Genomic DNA, 17,029 nt, shown 5'->3' with positions numbered 1-17,029 from the left:
TTAATCCACTTTTGGGGTTCTATTTCCTGTGGTATTTAGAATGTTGTTGGTTTTCAATGAAAAAAATTGTTTTTAACATCAAAGTTACAGGCCCTTTGTATTATTAAATCCCTTGGGATTATCTTCCTCAGAGCATTCTTCCAAATAATCTTTCCATATGCTCAAGTAACCTTTTTAAGAATCTCTCATTTAAAAAATGGACTGCTATGAATTTTACAAATAGAGCTATAGAGAAACATTATTAAGGGTGTATACATCTTTCTACTAAGATGTAAATACTGAGGAGATCAAAGTGAAGAAAAAAGAAACATGGCAGGATAGTACCAATAGTTACAAAAAATATGTGGCTATTTGGCACAACTTTGCAACGAGAAAGTAATATTTAGCAATAATCTTTGTACAAACATGACCTTCTTTGGGTGACATAATACCAGACTCCTGTTTTCTATTGTTTTAACTTTACCTCTTAAAGTAATCATCTTCCAGTTTATTTGTTGGACAGCCCTCATAAATGGGCAAGCCTATCTCATAAGAGCAGTTGAATGTCAACGAAGAATTTAAACAAAGCCATATATCCTTTACACAGGAAACAGTCAGTGTTTGAAAACAGCAGTGGAGAAAGACCCCATCCATTAAAGCTTTAGAGACATGCTCAAGGAAAGACACATATATGTATTAGTGATTTATCTTTCTCACAAGCCCAATGCAATACACAGCATTGAATTACAAAGATAATGGATAACAGAAAGAATTCTCCACCAGAGTCTACACTTTGTATTCATTAGTTCTCCCTAATCCAGTTCTACAGGTGTCAGCTAAAGGCTCTTCTTTTACTATTAAGGAATTAGCCACATTGACAAGGGTGATAAAGAAGAAGAAATGCCAGGTGCTGGTGTTTTGAGCAACAACTTGTCTCCACTTGCAGTCACCATGAAGACTGTCATCTTGTGCCTTCCCAGAGGATTATAACCTCTGGATAGACTGCTTCATGAGTATTTATCATCCTTAAAACTGATCAGAAATGCCAAGCGGTCATGGTTACAAGACACCTGTTTTCATGCCTTCCCTGATAAAAGCTTCCTTGCTGAATTGCTGATAAATATTGACATTATGTTTCAAACCACATGGAATGGTTTGAAATCCTGGCTCCTCTCACACAAAGAATTAAGCTTTGACATTTAGCTGATTTAGCAAGACCACTGTACGTGAGAACTTTTACTTGAATTTTAAAGGAAAAAAAAACCCACTGGTTAAAAAAACAAAACAAAACAAAAAAAAAAACAGAGAAAACGGGAAAGGCCAATTAGAAAGACAGTAGAATTTCAATTACCTTGGACACTCGATTTGCAACTTCTCTGCCCACGGTCAGCCCTTGGACAAATGTCCGCGCAGCAATGAAGGCGCGGGTGATCTGAATTTTCAGCTTCCGGGGAACATCTCCAAACGGTTTCAGCTGGTCTGTGTATTTGCTCACGCACTCCAGGTAGTCCTCGCTAAAATGATACTGGGGGTTGATCAGCTGAAACATCCGTTCCAGGAGCCGAGCCCAGAAGTCATTGAGCATTTCCTCTAGATTCACATTGCCCCCTGTGTAGTATCTCTTAAGCTCTGTAAAGAGGTCCTGGAACACTTCCGAATTCTGCATGTACAGCATTCCATAGGTCCGTACAAACATATCATTTAATGACTTTTCTGCATTCTCCAGGAGCTCTCGGAAAAACTCTGCAAATTAAAACAAGAAAGCAGTCATAAATTAGAAAGATCTAGGAAGTCCAAAACAATCCACTTATCCCCAAAACAACTGCTTCTAATGGTTGTTTTCACAGAAAAAAAAAAAGTCTCCTGTGATTAAGGTATCAATCAACTGATGAAAATATTTTAAGTGAGATTTGACTTATATCTAAGATCTTCTCTCAAAGAAAACAGAAGAGCATGTGATTTCTGTTGGAAAGAACATCCATTAACATTAGGAATTTACCATTTAATACTCTTCCAAAGAAGTTCAATTATTTTTCCATTTGTTGTAAATTTTAGAAAACTCTATTAACTTGAATCAGAACATGTGGCTAAGTATTGTCATTAATACAATAAATGCATAACTGATAAAAAAACATTTGCTCCAGTCTATTTAAAAATCTGTTCTAACCACTACGTGCAATTAATTTGCTTTTATTTGGAAAAGTTCATAAATGGGATATTCAAAGTAATGAAATAGTTGGACCTTTTGGAGTTGTTATATATAGCAATCAATTATCAATGTTTAGAGACTCATAGTGCAATTAAATTCACTTAATACCAAAGCTATAATAAACAGAATTTAGGCTGCCATAATGAAACAGAAAGTTGTGGAGTACCATGTATCATTATGATAAACTATCTCTATATAGAACTTGAACAAAATATAGGTATTTGGGATTTCTGGTTAAGAGGTTCTAAATGAAAAAGAATCTACCAAGAATGACCTCTGTCATCCTGAAACAGCACTTGAATATTTCTGGGAATAGTTACAGCATGTAAGAAATGGGATGGAGAAAACAATGTCCCTGCTAGCCTCATCGGCCATCATATTGATCTCACTCATATATACGGAATCTAGAAAAAATGGTGCTGATGAGCTTATTTGCAGGGCAGGAATAGAGACACAGACACAGAGGGTCACATGGCCATGGAAAGGGGCAGGGACGGGAAGGTGAGATGAATTGGTAGCACAGGACTGACATATATACACCATCACGTGTAAAGTGGGCAGCTAGTGGGAAGCCGCTGTTACAGCGCAAGGAACGCAGCTCGTGCTCTGTGATAACTTGGTAGGTGGGGGTGGGCGGGGAAGCTGGAGGGAGGCTCAGGAGGGAGGGGATATGTGTGTGCACGTGGCTGATTCACACTAGCACAGCAGAAACTAACACAATATTGTAAAGCAGTTATACTCCCCAAAAAAGAATACAGAGGGGAAAAAAAGAGACAGTTTATGTGTGTACAAAGCTTATACATTTGCACTAGAGCAAGCTCAAGTGTTATCCCATTTGGAGAATGTAACTGGGGGTGGGAAAAGGCTAAGGAAAGATTATGCCTCTGAGTCTATGAATCCAATTCCCAACAACAGAGTAATTCCACTTTACCTCCCATTGTTCTCTCTTATTCCCAGAAGCTATGGCCCCTCTCAGCTAATGCAGGGAACAATCATGTCCTGGATACCCCCAAGGAATTCCAATAGGAACACAACAAAAATCTCTTCTTTTTATCCGGAGGCTTGGGGGGAGTTTTTCCTGAGCTGCAGAAGGAAACATCAAAGACTTTCTCCATGGAGTCCATGGGAGCTACACCTAATTTCTTTATTAGAAGAAGCACTTGACTTAGCTACATTCAACCATTGTCTTGATAAAATTGTGTCTATAATTGTGATTATTTTGTATTTGTTTTCAAATATAACTGATATGCTTAAATTTAAAAAGGACACTGTTCAATGTTTATCCTCTCACTATAAAGAATACACTTTTTCTCCTTAAATACAGAAATTCTATTGCTATAGTCTCAGCAAAAATTGAGGGATTATCTGAAATTCATGGCTTGTCTCCCTTAAGGCACCAAATAGTTCTTATTTTAATTTTTATCAAATGTTAAAATCAGGCTACATAGTATTAAACCTCTCTAACTTTCAAGGATTCATTAAGGAAAATCAGATGGGGAAAAAAAGTTCAAAACTGTCAAAGGATTCATTGGTCAAAATATTTATATGTGCTATGCATGCATGTCTGCTAAGTTGCTCAGGCATGTCTGCCTGTGCTACCCTATGGACTGTAGACTGCCAGGCTCCTCCTTCCATAGGATTCTCCAGGCAATAAAACTGGAGTGGGTTGCTATGCCTTTCTCCAGGGGATCTTCCCAACCCTGGGATTGAACTCAGGTCTCTCTCATTGCAGGCGGATTCTCTACCATCTGAGCCACTAGGAAAGCCCTATTTATATATGCTCTATGTCTATGTTATTTATGATTTTATGAAATCAGAAACATTTCAGAAATTTTTCAGAAATTTACTAGTCACTTAGATTGTCCTAAAAATGGAAACTATATTAAATTATTAATATTAATACCAAAGTATTACCATAATAAACCTCTCAGTCTTGAAAACAAAGATGAAAATAGCTTGGCCTTATTCATATAGGAGCAGGTAAAAGGTGTTACAGATTGTGAAAGAAACTATGAAAGAATGGAAAAATCACTGAATTGAAAAATACTAATATAATGAGACTGGAAAGTGGATTCTCATCACGAGCTCAGGATAGTCTATTCATTTATCTTCTTTTTGAGGTCAATTATTTTGCTGGACTCAGAAATTAAAGCTTAATTTATTGAATACAGAGTACTGCCTTCAGCAATGAATTGTCAGTAATCAATAGTGTGGTCTGGATTTGCAAGAGCTAAAAAAAGGAGGGGGGTTGTTATCTTCTGGTTCTCGTTGCTCTCCAAAGACTTGAGGTATAAATGCTTTACCGTAGGAATGAAAATTTTGTTTTTTTCTTTATTTTAAAATTAATTTTTTAAAAATTGGAGGATAATTGCTTTTCAGTGTTGTGTTGGTTTCTGCCTGTATTTCTTTTATTGAACGTACCATTCCTAGTGTTTCCTCTCCTGACAAGGGGAAAATGTTAGTCTCTGACTATTTTGCAGCAAAATGGTTAGAATCATACTGCCCACTCACTGTGTTTTGTGGTTTGTTTCTTTATGCCAAAATTAGTAATCACAATTGTATGAATATAGAAACTCAGTTATCATACTTCCATAAATATGGCTCAAGAAACATTTTTTCAGATGGCAGGATTAAATTTGTGTCTAAGCGTGTGTCATTGACTCAGAAGTTTGCTCTTAGTTTTACTGGTCCTCAAAATTCAAGTTATTATTCCTTGTTCAAAATCATTATATGGTTTAGTGATCTCACAGTCAAAGTTAATATTTGGTACTAAAGGATGCTAATACATCAGGCAATTATGACAAATGTTGCTACCTTAAAGTACATTGATCTTAGATCTTATGAAAGATGGGGATCCGAGGTACTGAGGCAAAACGAATGTCCTCCAAAAAATAAGTATGCTCATTTCATTTTTAGCATGCTCAAAGACTTAAACTTTCACCTTTTGAAGGGTGACTCTTTGAACAAAGTATTTTATGCTTGAATGAAAACTGTCTCAGCAAACCAAACAAGATGGGGATTAGGAAGAGTTACCAGACCCATTTTGCTGAGAAAATATTATGCCCAAAAAGCATAGAGAACAAAACTGAATAACCATATAAGGAAAGAAACATGACTCAGTCTAACCCTTTGCTTAATGGGTAAGGGCAAAGATCACATTGGATACAGGTTTCAGTCAACAAAAAATTCTTATCTGCAAGAAAGAGTTTGGCAGATAAAAATATTTTTATTTATTTATTAATTTTTCTTCCCCAATCACAAAATATACATCAAAGGTGATTGCTTAGGGCTCAGTTACACTTCATATAAGCACAAAAGAACTTTTTCCAGCCAGCTGTAGCCTCTGGGAGGATTTTATTCATCTAGAGGGGAGATGTGGATGTGAACATATGTTTGCTGCAGGGCTGACTGCCCCAAGTGGGAGAGCAATCTTGTGGATAAAAAACACCACTGTTCCAAAAGCAAAAAAGAAAGTCTATGCACACCAAGGATGGTTTGGAGAGGCCTCTAAAGGGGCAAAAATCAACTCATAGGAGCCAAAAGGCGCCCTAAGGATATCTGTGAAAGGCTTCCATTTATTGCCTCCAAATGAATGGATCCAAACGTCAGGTGCACACAGGACCAAGGGGAGGTGCAAGCAAGAGGAGAAAGAGAGGCAGATCGAAGGTTCTCAAGGAATTTGCAGTTTGCCCCAGACAGCATATGGTAGGCCCATTTAAGCTGAAAGTGCCAACTAGTTGATATTACCATAGCAGGATTGGGCATGGCGACCGGATAAAGCACTGTTCAGCGTTTATCTAGAAACTGTAGTGTTTTCCTGTTCTCTTCTCATGCTCTCCAAAACACTCCTCACTGCCAGCTCATTTAAAATTAGTGCTTCATGTTGGTGGTGTAAATTCACGTCATCATAGAACCCAGTGAGTGAAAAGCTCTGATCACGAGTCGGTGGGGACAGTATCTACACATGATCACAGCGTCTGTCCCATCAGGGGGAGGGAAGTCTATTCACTTTGCTTCCCTAAATCCACATATTTGTGTTGAGTTTATTTCTCTCCTAATCTCTTCTTTCTGCCCTCCCCCCTTCCATAAAAGCATGCTCTATCAGTTCAGTCAGCTCACAACTCAAGCTTTGGCTGAGAAAAACTCCAAGCTGCTGGCATGGAGGGTATATGATTCAGAAAGGTGATCTCAGGCAAGGGCTATGATTCAGACACAGGAAAGCTATGGTCCTGCCCTCTACCCAGGCCCTTTTCAAGGCTAAGTGAATAGAAGAGTCCTTCACCTGCACACACCTGTCAACTTTCAAGCATATCGTCTCCTTTCAAAGTCTCCTTGCCTACATCATCAACTGATGTGACCAGCAGGGAAATGCTGAGTTAAGAGGAGCATTAAAGGAGAAGGAATCCCAGAGCCGTTTACTCTCTTCTCTGGCAGACTTTGAGGGCTAAACACAGGGTCCATAAATAACCTATCTCTCCCCACTCCCTGCAGGGTGAGACTATAAGAAGATCGATGCTGTTCAGGGAGTCCTTGCCGCATGAAATGCCACCCTTGGCAGATTGCAGCTATGTGGAATGCATGACTCAGTGCTAGTCCTCTGCATCAGAGGTCTCTGCCTCAAAATTACTGACATCTTGAGCTGGACAATCTTTTTTTAAGTTAAAAAAAATTCAAAAATTTAATTAATCAAATTTATTTATTTATTTTTGCTGCACTCTGTGGCTTGTGGAATCTTAGTTCCCTGACCAGGGATTGAACCTGGGCTCTCACAGTGAAAATGCAGTGTCCTAACCACTGAACCATCAGGGAATTCCCTGAGCTGGAACCTCTTCCTTGAGTGTCTGCCCTGCGCACTGTAAGACAATAGGTAGCATGACTGACTTCTGCCTATTAGATGCTATTGGCACAACCTCCCTCCAGCAGTGATGACAAAAACGTCTGCAGATATAACTATCCCCAGGACATGCTCACTCTCTCCAGTAAGCTCTACTTTTCTGCTAAAAAATCCCAGAAGCCTAGAGACAGGCCATCAAAGCCTTCCAAGAAAAGACCAGCACATTTCTATACCTCATCAGTCTGGCAATTTATTTACAAAAAAATTTCCAGGAGCTGTGTTTGCTCACACACAGGAATGAAAGGAGCTGAAACGCACATCATATTCGCAGGTAAGCTTGTTAGTGACCAAAACTACCATCTCCATATATGGGGCCTGCCATAGGGCAGAGCCTTAAAAAGTGGTAATTAGGGAGTGAATAAATAGATGGTGAACATGAGCACCCAGTGAAATACATCCTGACTCCATCTGGATGGGGCTCCTCTTAGGAAGTGATAACATTGCGGCCCTGCCTTAGAGGGAAAGAAATCCTACGACTGAATCTTAGAGCAGACAAAACTGATGTGCCCTCTTGTCATCCTCCAGACTCATGTATTTCAGTTCAGTTCAGTTTAGTCGCTCAGTCGTGTCTGACTCTTCATGATCCCATGGACTGCAGCACACCAGGCCTCCCTGTCCATCGCCAACTCCCAAGAGTTTACACAAACTCATGTCCATTGAGTCGGTGATGCCATCCAACCATCTCATCCTCTGTCATGGCCTTCTCCTCCCACTTTCAAACTTTTCCAGCATCAGTGTCTTTTCAAATGAGTCAGTTCTTCACATCAGGTGGCCAAAGTATTGGAGTCTCAGCTTCAGCATCAGTTCTTGCAATGAATATTCAAGTCTGATTTCCTTTAGGATGGATTGGTTGGATCTCCTTGAGTCCAAGGGATGTTCAAGAGTTTTTCTCCAACACCACAGTTCAAAAGCATCAATTCTTCAGCTCTCAGGTCTTGGTGTAGTCCAACTCTCATATCCATACATGACTACTGGAAAAACCATAGCTTTGACTAGATGGACCTTTGTTGGCAAAGTAATGTCAAAGTAACTCAGTAAAATTATGAGCCATTCTGTGTAGGGCCACCCAAGATGGACAGGCCATGGTGGAGAGTTATGACAAAATGTGGTCCACTGGATAAGGGAATGGCAAACCACTTCAGTATTCTTGCCTTGAGAACTCCATGAACAGTACAAAAAGGCAAAAAGATAGGACACTGAAAGAGGAACTCCCCAGGTCAGGAGGTGCCCAATATGCTACTCGAGATTAGTGGAGAAATAACTCCAGAAAGAATGAAGAGGAGGAGCCAAAGCAAAAACAACACGCAGTTGTGGATGTGACTGGTGATGGAAGTAAAGTCCGATGCTGTAAAGAGCAATATTGCACAGGGACCTGGAATGTTAGGTCCATGAATCAAGGCAAACTGGAAGTGGTCAAACAGGAGATGGCAAGAGTGAACATTGACATTTTAGGAGTAGAGAACTAAAATGAACTGGAATGGGTGAATTTAACCCAGATGACCATTATATCTACTACTGCAGGCAAGAATCTCTTAGAAGAAATGGAGTAGCCATCATAGTCAACAAAAGAGTCCAAAATGCATTACTTGGATGCAATCTCAAAAACGACAGAATGATCTCTGTCCATTTCCAAGGCAAACCTTTCAATATCACAGTAATCCAAGTCTATGCCCTGACCAGTAATGCTGAAGAAGCTGAAGTTGAATGGTTCTATGAAGACCTACAAGACCTTCTAGAACTAACACTCAAAAAAGAGATCCTTTTCATTATAGGGGACTGGAATGCAAAAGTAGGAAGTCAAGAAATACCTAGAGTAACAGGCAAATTTGGCCTTGGAGTACAGAATGAAGCAGGGCAAAGGCTAATAGAGTTTTGCCAAGAGAATGTACTGGTCATGGCAAACACCCTCGTCCAACAACAGAAGAGAAGACTCTACACATGGACATCACCAGATGGTCAAGCTCATGTATTTATACCTATATAAACATTCAAGGGATTCCCTGCTGGCTCAGACAGTAAAGATTCTGCCTGCAATGCAGGAGATCTAGGTTTGATCCCTGGGTTGGGAAGATGCCCTGGAGAAGGGAATGGCTACACACTCTTGTCTTCTTGCATGGGGAATTCTATGGACAGAGGAGCCTAACAGGCTACAGTCAATGGGGTTGCAAAGAGTTGGACATGACTGAGCGACTAATATTTCTACTTTTCAAACAGTCATATCCTCCCATGCTCCAAGTTCACGTGCATCTACATGTAAAATGCCTGGGTGCCTCTGCTCAAAAGATTGGTGGTTATCAAGACAGGGCTGCCAGACTCTCATTTTCTCTCTGGAGGCTCTGTCTGTCCAGGTCTTCGATTTGCCTGGTTTCATTGCTGTCTCTCCTGCTGCTGGTTCTACTGAACTCTGCCCTCACAGCCCATGGTCTCACCAAGCTGCCTTTCACATTCACTCCCCTACTTCATTTAAGCAAAGCCTATCATGAGTTAACACTCAAACCGCTCTGTCTCCCAAAGTACAGTGAAGGCTTCTTTCATCTGGGGATCGAATAAATTCAGTTTGGAACTTTGTTGTTGTTTTCAATAAGCAATAAAAGGCCATGTTTTATTTCTTCATTATTTGCATGAAAGAACTATGGAAGGGAAAGAGGACAACTAATTTGAATCGATACCCAATTATATTATCTTTGTAGTTTTTCTTAAACATCAGTTGAATTTTTGTGTAAGAAACAGACCCTCAGTAGGCACTTTTTAAAATTATGGGTTTGAAATTAAATAAAATTATTTTGAAAATAACAACTTGTTCAATGAGGAAGAAATCAGAATCTGGAGTTATTGTGAGATGAAGCTGCTGTCAGCAAAAATTAATTTGGGATTTGCTATATCTTTATCTCTTAATTCATACTTCCTCTTGTTCTGTGTGTACATGTGTATGTTTTCAGATAATGTTTATTATATTATAATAAGCATTATGATTTACTCAATCAATTCATGCCAGGAATTAATAAATGCCTGTATAATTTCAACCACCACCGCATAAAATTTCAAAGGGAGCTAATAGTAGTACTTTATGAATTTCCTGTTTGAGGGATTATTACACCCAAGTAAGCATCTCCACCCCCAAAACATCTGATTTAAAATGCAGTCAACATGGCAACGGAATATCTTAATTATTTCCACTTGTACCTGATACATTTTTGGAGGAAAGTTGAGATACTTAAATGAAAATGACAATTTAATTAGGAACAATGAATGATGGTAATTTCAACATACCTAGAGATAGGACCTAGGAAGCTGCCTGATGTTTAACACAGAAGGCATTTTACACCATGTCATGAGCTTTTCATTGCATTCATATCAGATATTAGTATAGCTATTTTGCAGATAAGGAAGTTGAGGCCCAGAAATGTTAAGTAAGTTGCCCTAGACCACTGAACTGTCATATAATCCAGAGCTCCAAACCAGTGCTGACAAAGGTGAGTTCTCAGAAACAACTGGATAGCAGGGGATCTCTGCTATCTGTTGAAGTCATGTCCAACTCTCAGTCGCTAAAACACTATGGACGGTAGCCCGCCAGGCTCCTCTGCTCATGAGATTTTCTAGGAAAGAATACTGGAGTAGACTGTCATTTCCTCCTCCGGGGGATCTTCCTGACCCAGGGAACGAACCCACGTCTCCTGCATCTCCGTCATTACCAGGCAGATTCTTTACCACTGAGCCACATCAAACAAACAAAATATAAACCAACAATGACTAAGAAATATGCAACAGAGATCTCATGTAGTTCAAAATGGCCCAAATATTTAATATTCAGCCCTTTACAGAAAAATTTTTGCCAATCCCTGGCATAAAGGGTCAAAATCCTAAGTGAAATGTTTGAAGATAAATTAATCAAACAAAACGTATTATGCCTTTGAATTCTTGCAAGTAGGAAGACAATTTAATTATTAGTCTGTTATCTATAAGTAGTAGAATAAAAGTTCCTTTCCTCCATTATTTTATCTTAAAAAATTCACTCTGACAACTCTGCAGCCCATTCATCTCTTTATATTCCCCTGCAAGGTAAGTACAATCCAAAAGTAAATTCTTAAATCACTTAAATGATTTAGAGGATTTAGGTGACTTTAGTGATCTTAAAGTAGACGCCCCTAAATTTTTCTAAGATTGTGGTTTAATGAGTCCTTGGAGATTTTCATAAGGAGAATATCTTGCCATAAACCTGGAATTTAAAGTAGACAGTATAAAATGAAAAAGGAAAGGAAAAATAACCACGAGGTTAAGGTAAAAATATAATTTTTACACTTTCTGTTCATGATAATTAATGAAAAGAGAAATTTAAACTACCTTTTAAAATCTTACAAGGCTTTACAACACAATACAATGCTCATAATACATCTAAAAGAATTATTTAAAAAATAATAAATAGCATCAGTTGTTAAAAATATTATAATGCATAACTCAAAAGTTCCTCACTATGTCAATCCAAAGGCTATTGTCATTATATTCCTCCCATCGTGTGTTGGAAACCCTTGTAAATTATATCTAAATAAGTAGAAACAAGAATTCTGAGGAAATACTCCTAATCAATAAATTGAAAATAGACCAAAAAACCAAACATACAGTAAATGTATCTTTAAACACATTATTCAGCTAAATTGAACTTCACCATTCTATATTCTTCTGAGGTATCTAATCCAATTGACTAGACTTTTTCATGAAGAAATTTTTAATAAAAAGTCCACAGTTTATAATCAAGTGTGTTTGCTTAAAAAAGAAAAATCAACATCTTCCAAAAATTCTTTAATTCTCTATCTACTATTAAGGTAAAGTCAGTGGAAGAAGCCCGATGCCAGATTTTTCAGAATCAAATATGTATTCAGCTTCAAAAAGAAAAGTTACCTGGAAGCAGCAATTGTAACTGGCTGATGTACAGAGATTTGAAGCAACAAAGCAGATTATAGAAATCGTTGATTTGAATTCACATTTCACAAGGTTAAACTTTATCTAGACTTAGTGATCCTTTACACATTAGCTTGATAAATGTTTTATTTCTTGGTAGGTTATTTCTCCCAAAGATCTCTTTTAAAATAAGAAAGACTGATTAGGCTACTTATGATCAGAAGGTGGTATAGAAAAACCATTAATTCTGGGAGTCATGCATTTAAGTTTGTAGTCTGCTGACGGTTGCTCCCAAAAGCAAACTGTTTTGAGTCTGCAGACTGTGTATGCACCTCACCCTAAGCCATGCATGTGAAATTGAAAGCTGGGGTACTTTCTGAATTCACCTTCATCATCACACACCTCCTTAGCATTAGCCTACAGTGTTTTTAGGTCTTGTCCATGATCCTGCATTCATTTTTTTCCCCCTCAGATACCATTAACCAGAGCATCCATTTAACTCATTAGGTACCTAAACTACAGATCTTGAAATCATTTCCAACTTTTTGTCTTCGTCAACTGAAGAAAGCAATGAAGCTTCCAAATCTGATTAGTATATTGCTCTGTCCACAAATCCAGTTCTCTGTCCAGTTCTCCCTACTCCTTCACCCAAATACCAGTTGGGCCAGAGAGTGGGAAAAAGTCTCTCCAGTACCAAATTACTGACAGTGAATTCTGGGAAGTGGGGACAAAGCTAGTCTGCAGAAGAAAAGTCAATGATAAGGACCTAGGATTATGATGACGAGAGATTGTGTAGGTTTTTAGGACAGTAAGGAAGAAGAGTTATGTGAAATTGCCTTCATCCTCCCTTTCCCACAGAATACAGGGCTTCTCACTGATCACTGCCCAATAAACTCACTTAAAAAATCTTGACACCAGGCTGCATTCTAGACTAAATCATGATTCGTGGGAGTGAGATCCAGGTATTGGCATATCTTCAAGCTAAGCAGTGATCTCAAAGTACAGCCAAGACTGAAAATCACTTCAGTTCTTTTGTGTTCTCTAACACTTCCACTCTAGGTCAGTGCATGATTGGTGGTGAAATGAGCAGGGAAAGAAGGGGAAGTGATGGAGGGGCAAGCCATATAATGCATCATGAAATACCCTGCTTTCTCCCTCCTTTCACGTTTTTTTCCCCTCTCTTTTTTCACAACAGAAAACTAGCATTCTGGTCTTGGGAAGGCAGCCTAGCATCGGTCAAAGTGTCAACAGTATGAGAAGGCCACTGCCCCTGTTCCTAGTGGGGAAGGCGATAGAGGGGTACTAGTCTTTTCCTTTGTCCTCCATCTTTTTCCTGTTCTCCCACTTAACACAAAACCTCCCCTGGTCACCCTCTGCCTTCACTGCTTACAGGACAAAAGACTTTTCCAGTGGTGAGGGAAAGAGTGGCATAGTATGGATGAGGGAGGAGTGAGATCTAATAATGTCCGAATTAATTCATGCCAGAGGAACAAGAATGATTGCAACAGTCTAATCAGGGCATCATTTAAACACATAACACAGATAACAGAAGTCTACAGACTCTATAGATTCTATGAAAAGTGAAACCTATAAATTTAGAACATAATTTTTATTTATTTATTTATTTTTTTAGAACACAATTTTTAACATAATTACAAAAATAAAGTTAGGCATAGGACCTTGAAAAGGGTCTATTCAAGTGAAGGCTCTTGAAACATAAACTTTACCTGCTTCACAGGAAATCTGCATTCAGTACAAGGCATGGTGGCAGAAATTGATAAGATAGAAAATGATATGAAAGGATGTACAAAGTACAATTCCAATTTTTAAAGATATAAATACACATTGAGAAAAAATAAAAATACAAATGCAGAAACAGCTTACTATGGATAGAATGTTATAGCTTATTTTTATTTTCTTGTCTGTACACTGTTAATTTTCTAAAATTTGCACAATGACCATAAATTGCTTTTCTATTTGGAAGAAAGCAATAGATATTATTTTAGCATGAAAAGCCCTCTTAAGCACAAAAAATATTGCTTGATGACAGAGGGGAAAAACCTAAATGCATAGGGAGGGCCAAAAATAAACAAGAAATTTAACTCAAAATTACAGAGTAGATCAGCAAAGTAGCATGGAGAGTTTTGAGTCTTTTGACTTTAAATCTAGTGGATCCATGCTCATTAGTAAAAATAACTTAATTAAAAAATAAACAAAAAGTACAGCATGCTAGCTGTAAAATAATGCTCTGAGTAAGGTTAGGCAGCTATCCATTAAGAAGAAAAAGTCTACATTTTTGGTTTTTGAATGAATGCTCTGAAAAAATACAGATAATTTTTATTTATTTCTAGACTGAGAAATAATTTATCTAATTGATATAATCAGCATTCAACAAAATTCCATTGTTCATTATTACAGATGTCAGCTCAAACTAAAGAAAAAATAACATCAATTTCAGATTTCAGTTGTTATGAATTAAAAGTCATTGTTTTCTCTGCAGAGGTTTTGGCGGGCATTGGATGAGCATTAAGGCAGGATGACAAATAGTGTAACTCTAGAAATCTTTCTATAAACATTTGACAACAAGAACCTGATGAATGTCAAGGCAACTTCCAACCACCTCTGTTGCTCACCCACATTTTTGAGCTTGTTGGATAAGACTAAGAGGTGGCACAGATTCCCCAGGTCATACCTTAGGAATAATTTTATTCCTTAAAATTATCAAAGGGAAATGAACATCAACCCCACTTGGCCACATAGATGTTTAACTCAAATGTAACTGTATTCTTTTGATGAAAGCATAAACAGTGGATATCCTGGAATAGGTATATAATAAGACCTACAGTATTCATGTGTAAGATATAAATACAAATGAACTAACTTTGATCTAAACTTACTTAAGACTGATTACATTTACTTTGCCAGTCATTTACCAGATTCTTCTCAAAGGAAAAAAAATTCATTAATCCTGTTATACGATGGCCATTTTATTTTTATAATATCCATCATTTGGAATGCAATGAATAAAACCAATCATTATTAAACATTTCATAAAATATCAATTACCAAGTGCCATATCTTTTATGAAATTTTACAATGCTGAATGTATGTATCCTATTTTTCATAATGTCAAAATTAAAATAAGCCCTAAAGCACATGCTTATTTTGATCCACTGGTATATTTTAAGTTTACAAATAATTTTTAGATGATCTCTATCCCAACTTCTAAATTATATAAAAATTATAAATTATTATTAAATTCCATATAAATTAGAAAGTCCTAAAAAGAATATATTCAGTTAACTTTAAAAACCACAGACTCATTATTTTAGACTTTATTGGATATTTTATAATACTTGCTGGCTTTTAGCCATATGTTATACAGTGATACAGCATCACTCTTATTTTATTCTGACGTGTGTCATGAAGACCTCCCAAAAGCAATTAGCAATAGTTTTTAAGAAAGTACCTATGTATTATAAATTGTTAATCTCTACAACAGGTAGTCTTAAAACAACTCTGATTTAGGGGAACTTGTTTAAGAGGTTTGCAAACGTTTCTCAATATAGCAATCCTTCGTTTTCTACTTTGTTTTGTATTAAATACCCTGAGGTAGGAAAACATGGCTTATTGTGAATGACTCCTTCTGTGGCCATTTCCCCCCCTCTTTTTGAATCGCTGATAGTAATGAATCTCCTTCCAGCTCCAACTGCTGGATTCAGTTATCATCAAGAGCAGACATCAACCAGCACTCTTATCTTGCTCTGATGGATAGACTACTAACCTTTCACAAGATTAGAGACACAAGGTGCTCTGGAGATAATAAAATTCAAATAGGTTTATTTCAAAGGGCAACCCAATCTCGCTTTTGTTCATGGGTCACTTGGCAGATCATTTGCCAATGCAGTTTTTGTGTTTTTCCAAGTCAGGTTCTGGTTCATTGTGCCAAAGATGTCAAATTAAGTGGGCTGCAGAAGCCATTTCCAAAGTAAGAACAGGAAAACTTGAGAAATAACATTATTTTAGTACATGTGATGAAACTCTATTGGTCATAATTCTAATTTTACTTTAATTGTACCCAGTGTACTAATAAAGTAAATCAAGCCTAACCATGCTGACAATACCAATAACTTAGTATCTCTGCCAAAATTTTATTTATTTTAAATATCATAGCAAAAACTTTTTTCCCCAGAGATATTTTAAATGAGTCATAATTAATTATCCTTACTGTGTTTTACTAATTAAATAAGGCTTTTGAAATGAAACAATTATAATCAATTGTATATTTAAAATAAAATATTTAGCTGGGCTGCTTTTTTCTTTCAATAAGTGGTCTTAGGAAAATTGAATGTGTGTGTTCAGTCACTCAGTCATGTCTGACTCTGTGACCCCATGGACTATACATTCCATCAGTCTCCTCTGTCCATGGCATTCTCCAGGCAAGAATACTGCAGTAGGTTGCCATGTCTAACTTCAGGGGATTTTCTCAATTCAGGGATCAAACCCATGTTTTTTGTGTCTTCGGCACTGGCAAGCCAAGTGACCACCATCTCACATGATATATAAAAATTAACTCAAAATGGATTAAATACTTGAATTTAAGACCTGAAACCATAGGATTTCTAGAAGAAAACTGAAGCAGTAGCTTTTTTTACAACAATTTTATCAATAAATATTAGGTTGGCCAAAAAGTTCATTTGGATTTTTTCCATAAGATGGTATGGAAAAATTTGAATGAATTTTTTGACCAACTTCATACTATATATATATATATATATAATATGCCTCTCCACACAAGGGAAGTAAAAAGAAAAATGGAACTACATCAAACAAAAAGTTCTGTGCAGCAAAGGAAACCATCTACAAAACAAAACGACAACCTACTAAATGAATTAAGATATTTGTATCTCATCTATGTAATCAGGGGTTAATATTCAAAATATATAAACTCAGACAGCTCAACAACCAAAGAACCAGAAAACTCAATTGGAAAATGAGCAGAGGAGCTGAATAGACATTATGAATTACTTTTATTGAGAATGGCCAAAAAA

The 17,029-nt window shown here is 37.3% G+C and overlaps 1 protein-coding gene and 1 non-coding gene across 3 annotated transcripts in view; both read right to left on the bottom strand.

The window, feature by feature from the left end:
* The window catches only part of GPC6 (glypican 6), a 1,181,547-nt gene that overhangs the window by 585,358 nt on the left and 579,160 nt on the right, over positions 1-17,029 (bottom strand). For both annotated transcript variants that reach the window (XM_065902149.1, XM_065902148.1), the window contains exon 3: positions 1,331-1,722. In XM_065902149.1, the coding sequence (XP_065758221.1) occupies positions 1,331-1,722 (392 nt within the window). The remainder of the gene's footprint in view (positions 1-1,330; positions 1,723-17,029) is intronic.
* Positions 6,926-6,997, bottom strand: TRNAE-UUC (transfer RNA glutamic acid (anticodon UUC)). The gene has a single exon. It is a non-coding gene; the product is annotated as a tRNA-Glu (tRNA).

This window comes from Muntiacus reevesi, chromosome 11, assembly GCF_963930625.1.
Source record: "Muntiacus reevesi chromosome 11, mMunRee1.1, whole genome shotgun sequence".
Classification (NCBI taxonomy): domain Eukaryota; kingdom Metazoa; phylum Chordata; class Mammalia; order Artiodactyla; family Cervidae; genus Muntiacus; species Muntiacus reevesi.
This window is presented reverse-complemented; position numbering and strand designations above follow the sequence as displayed.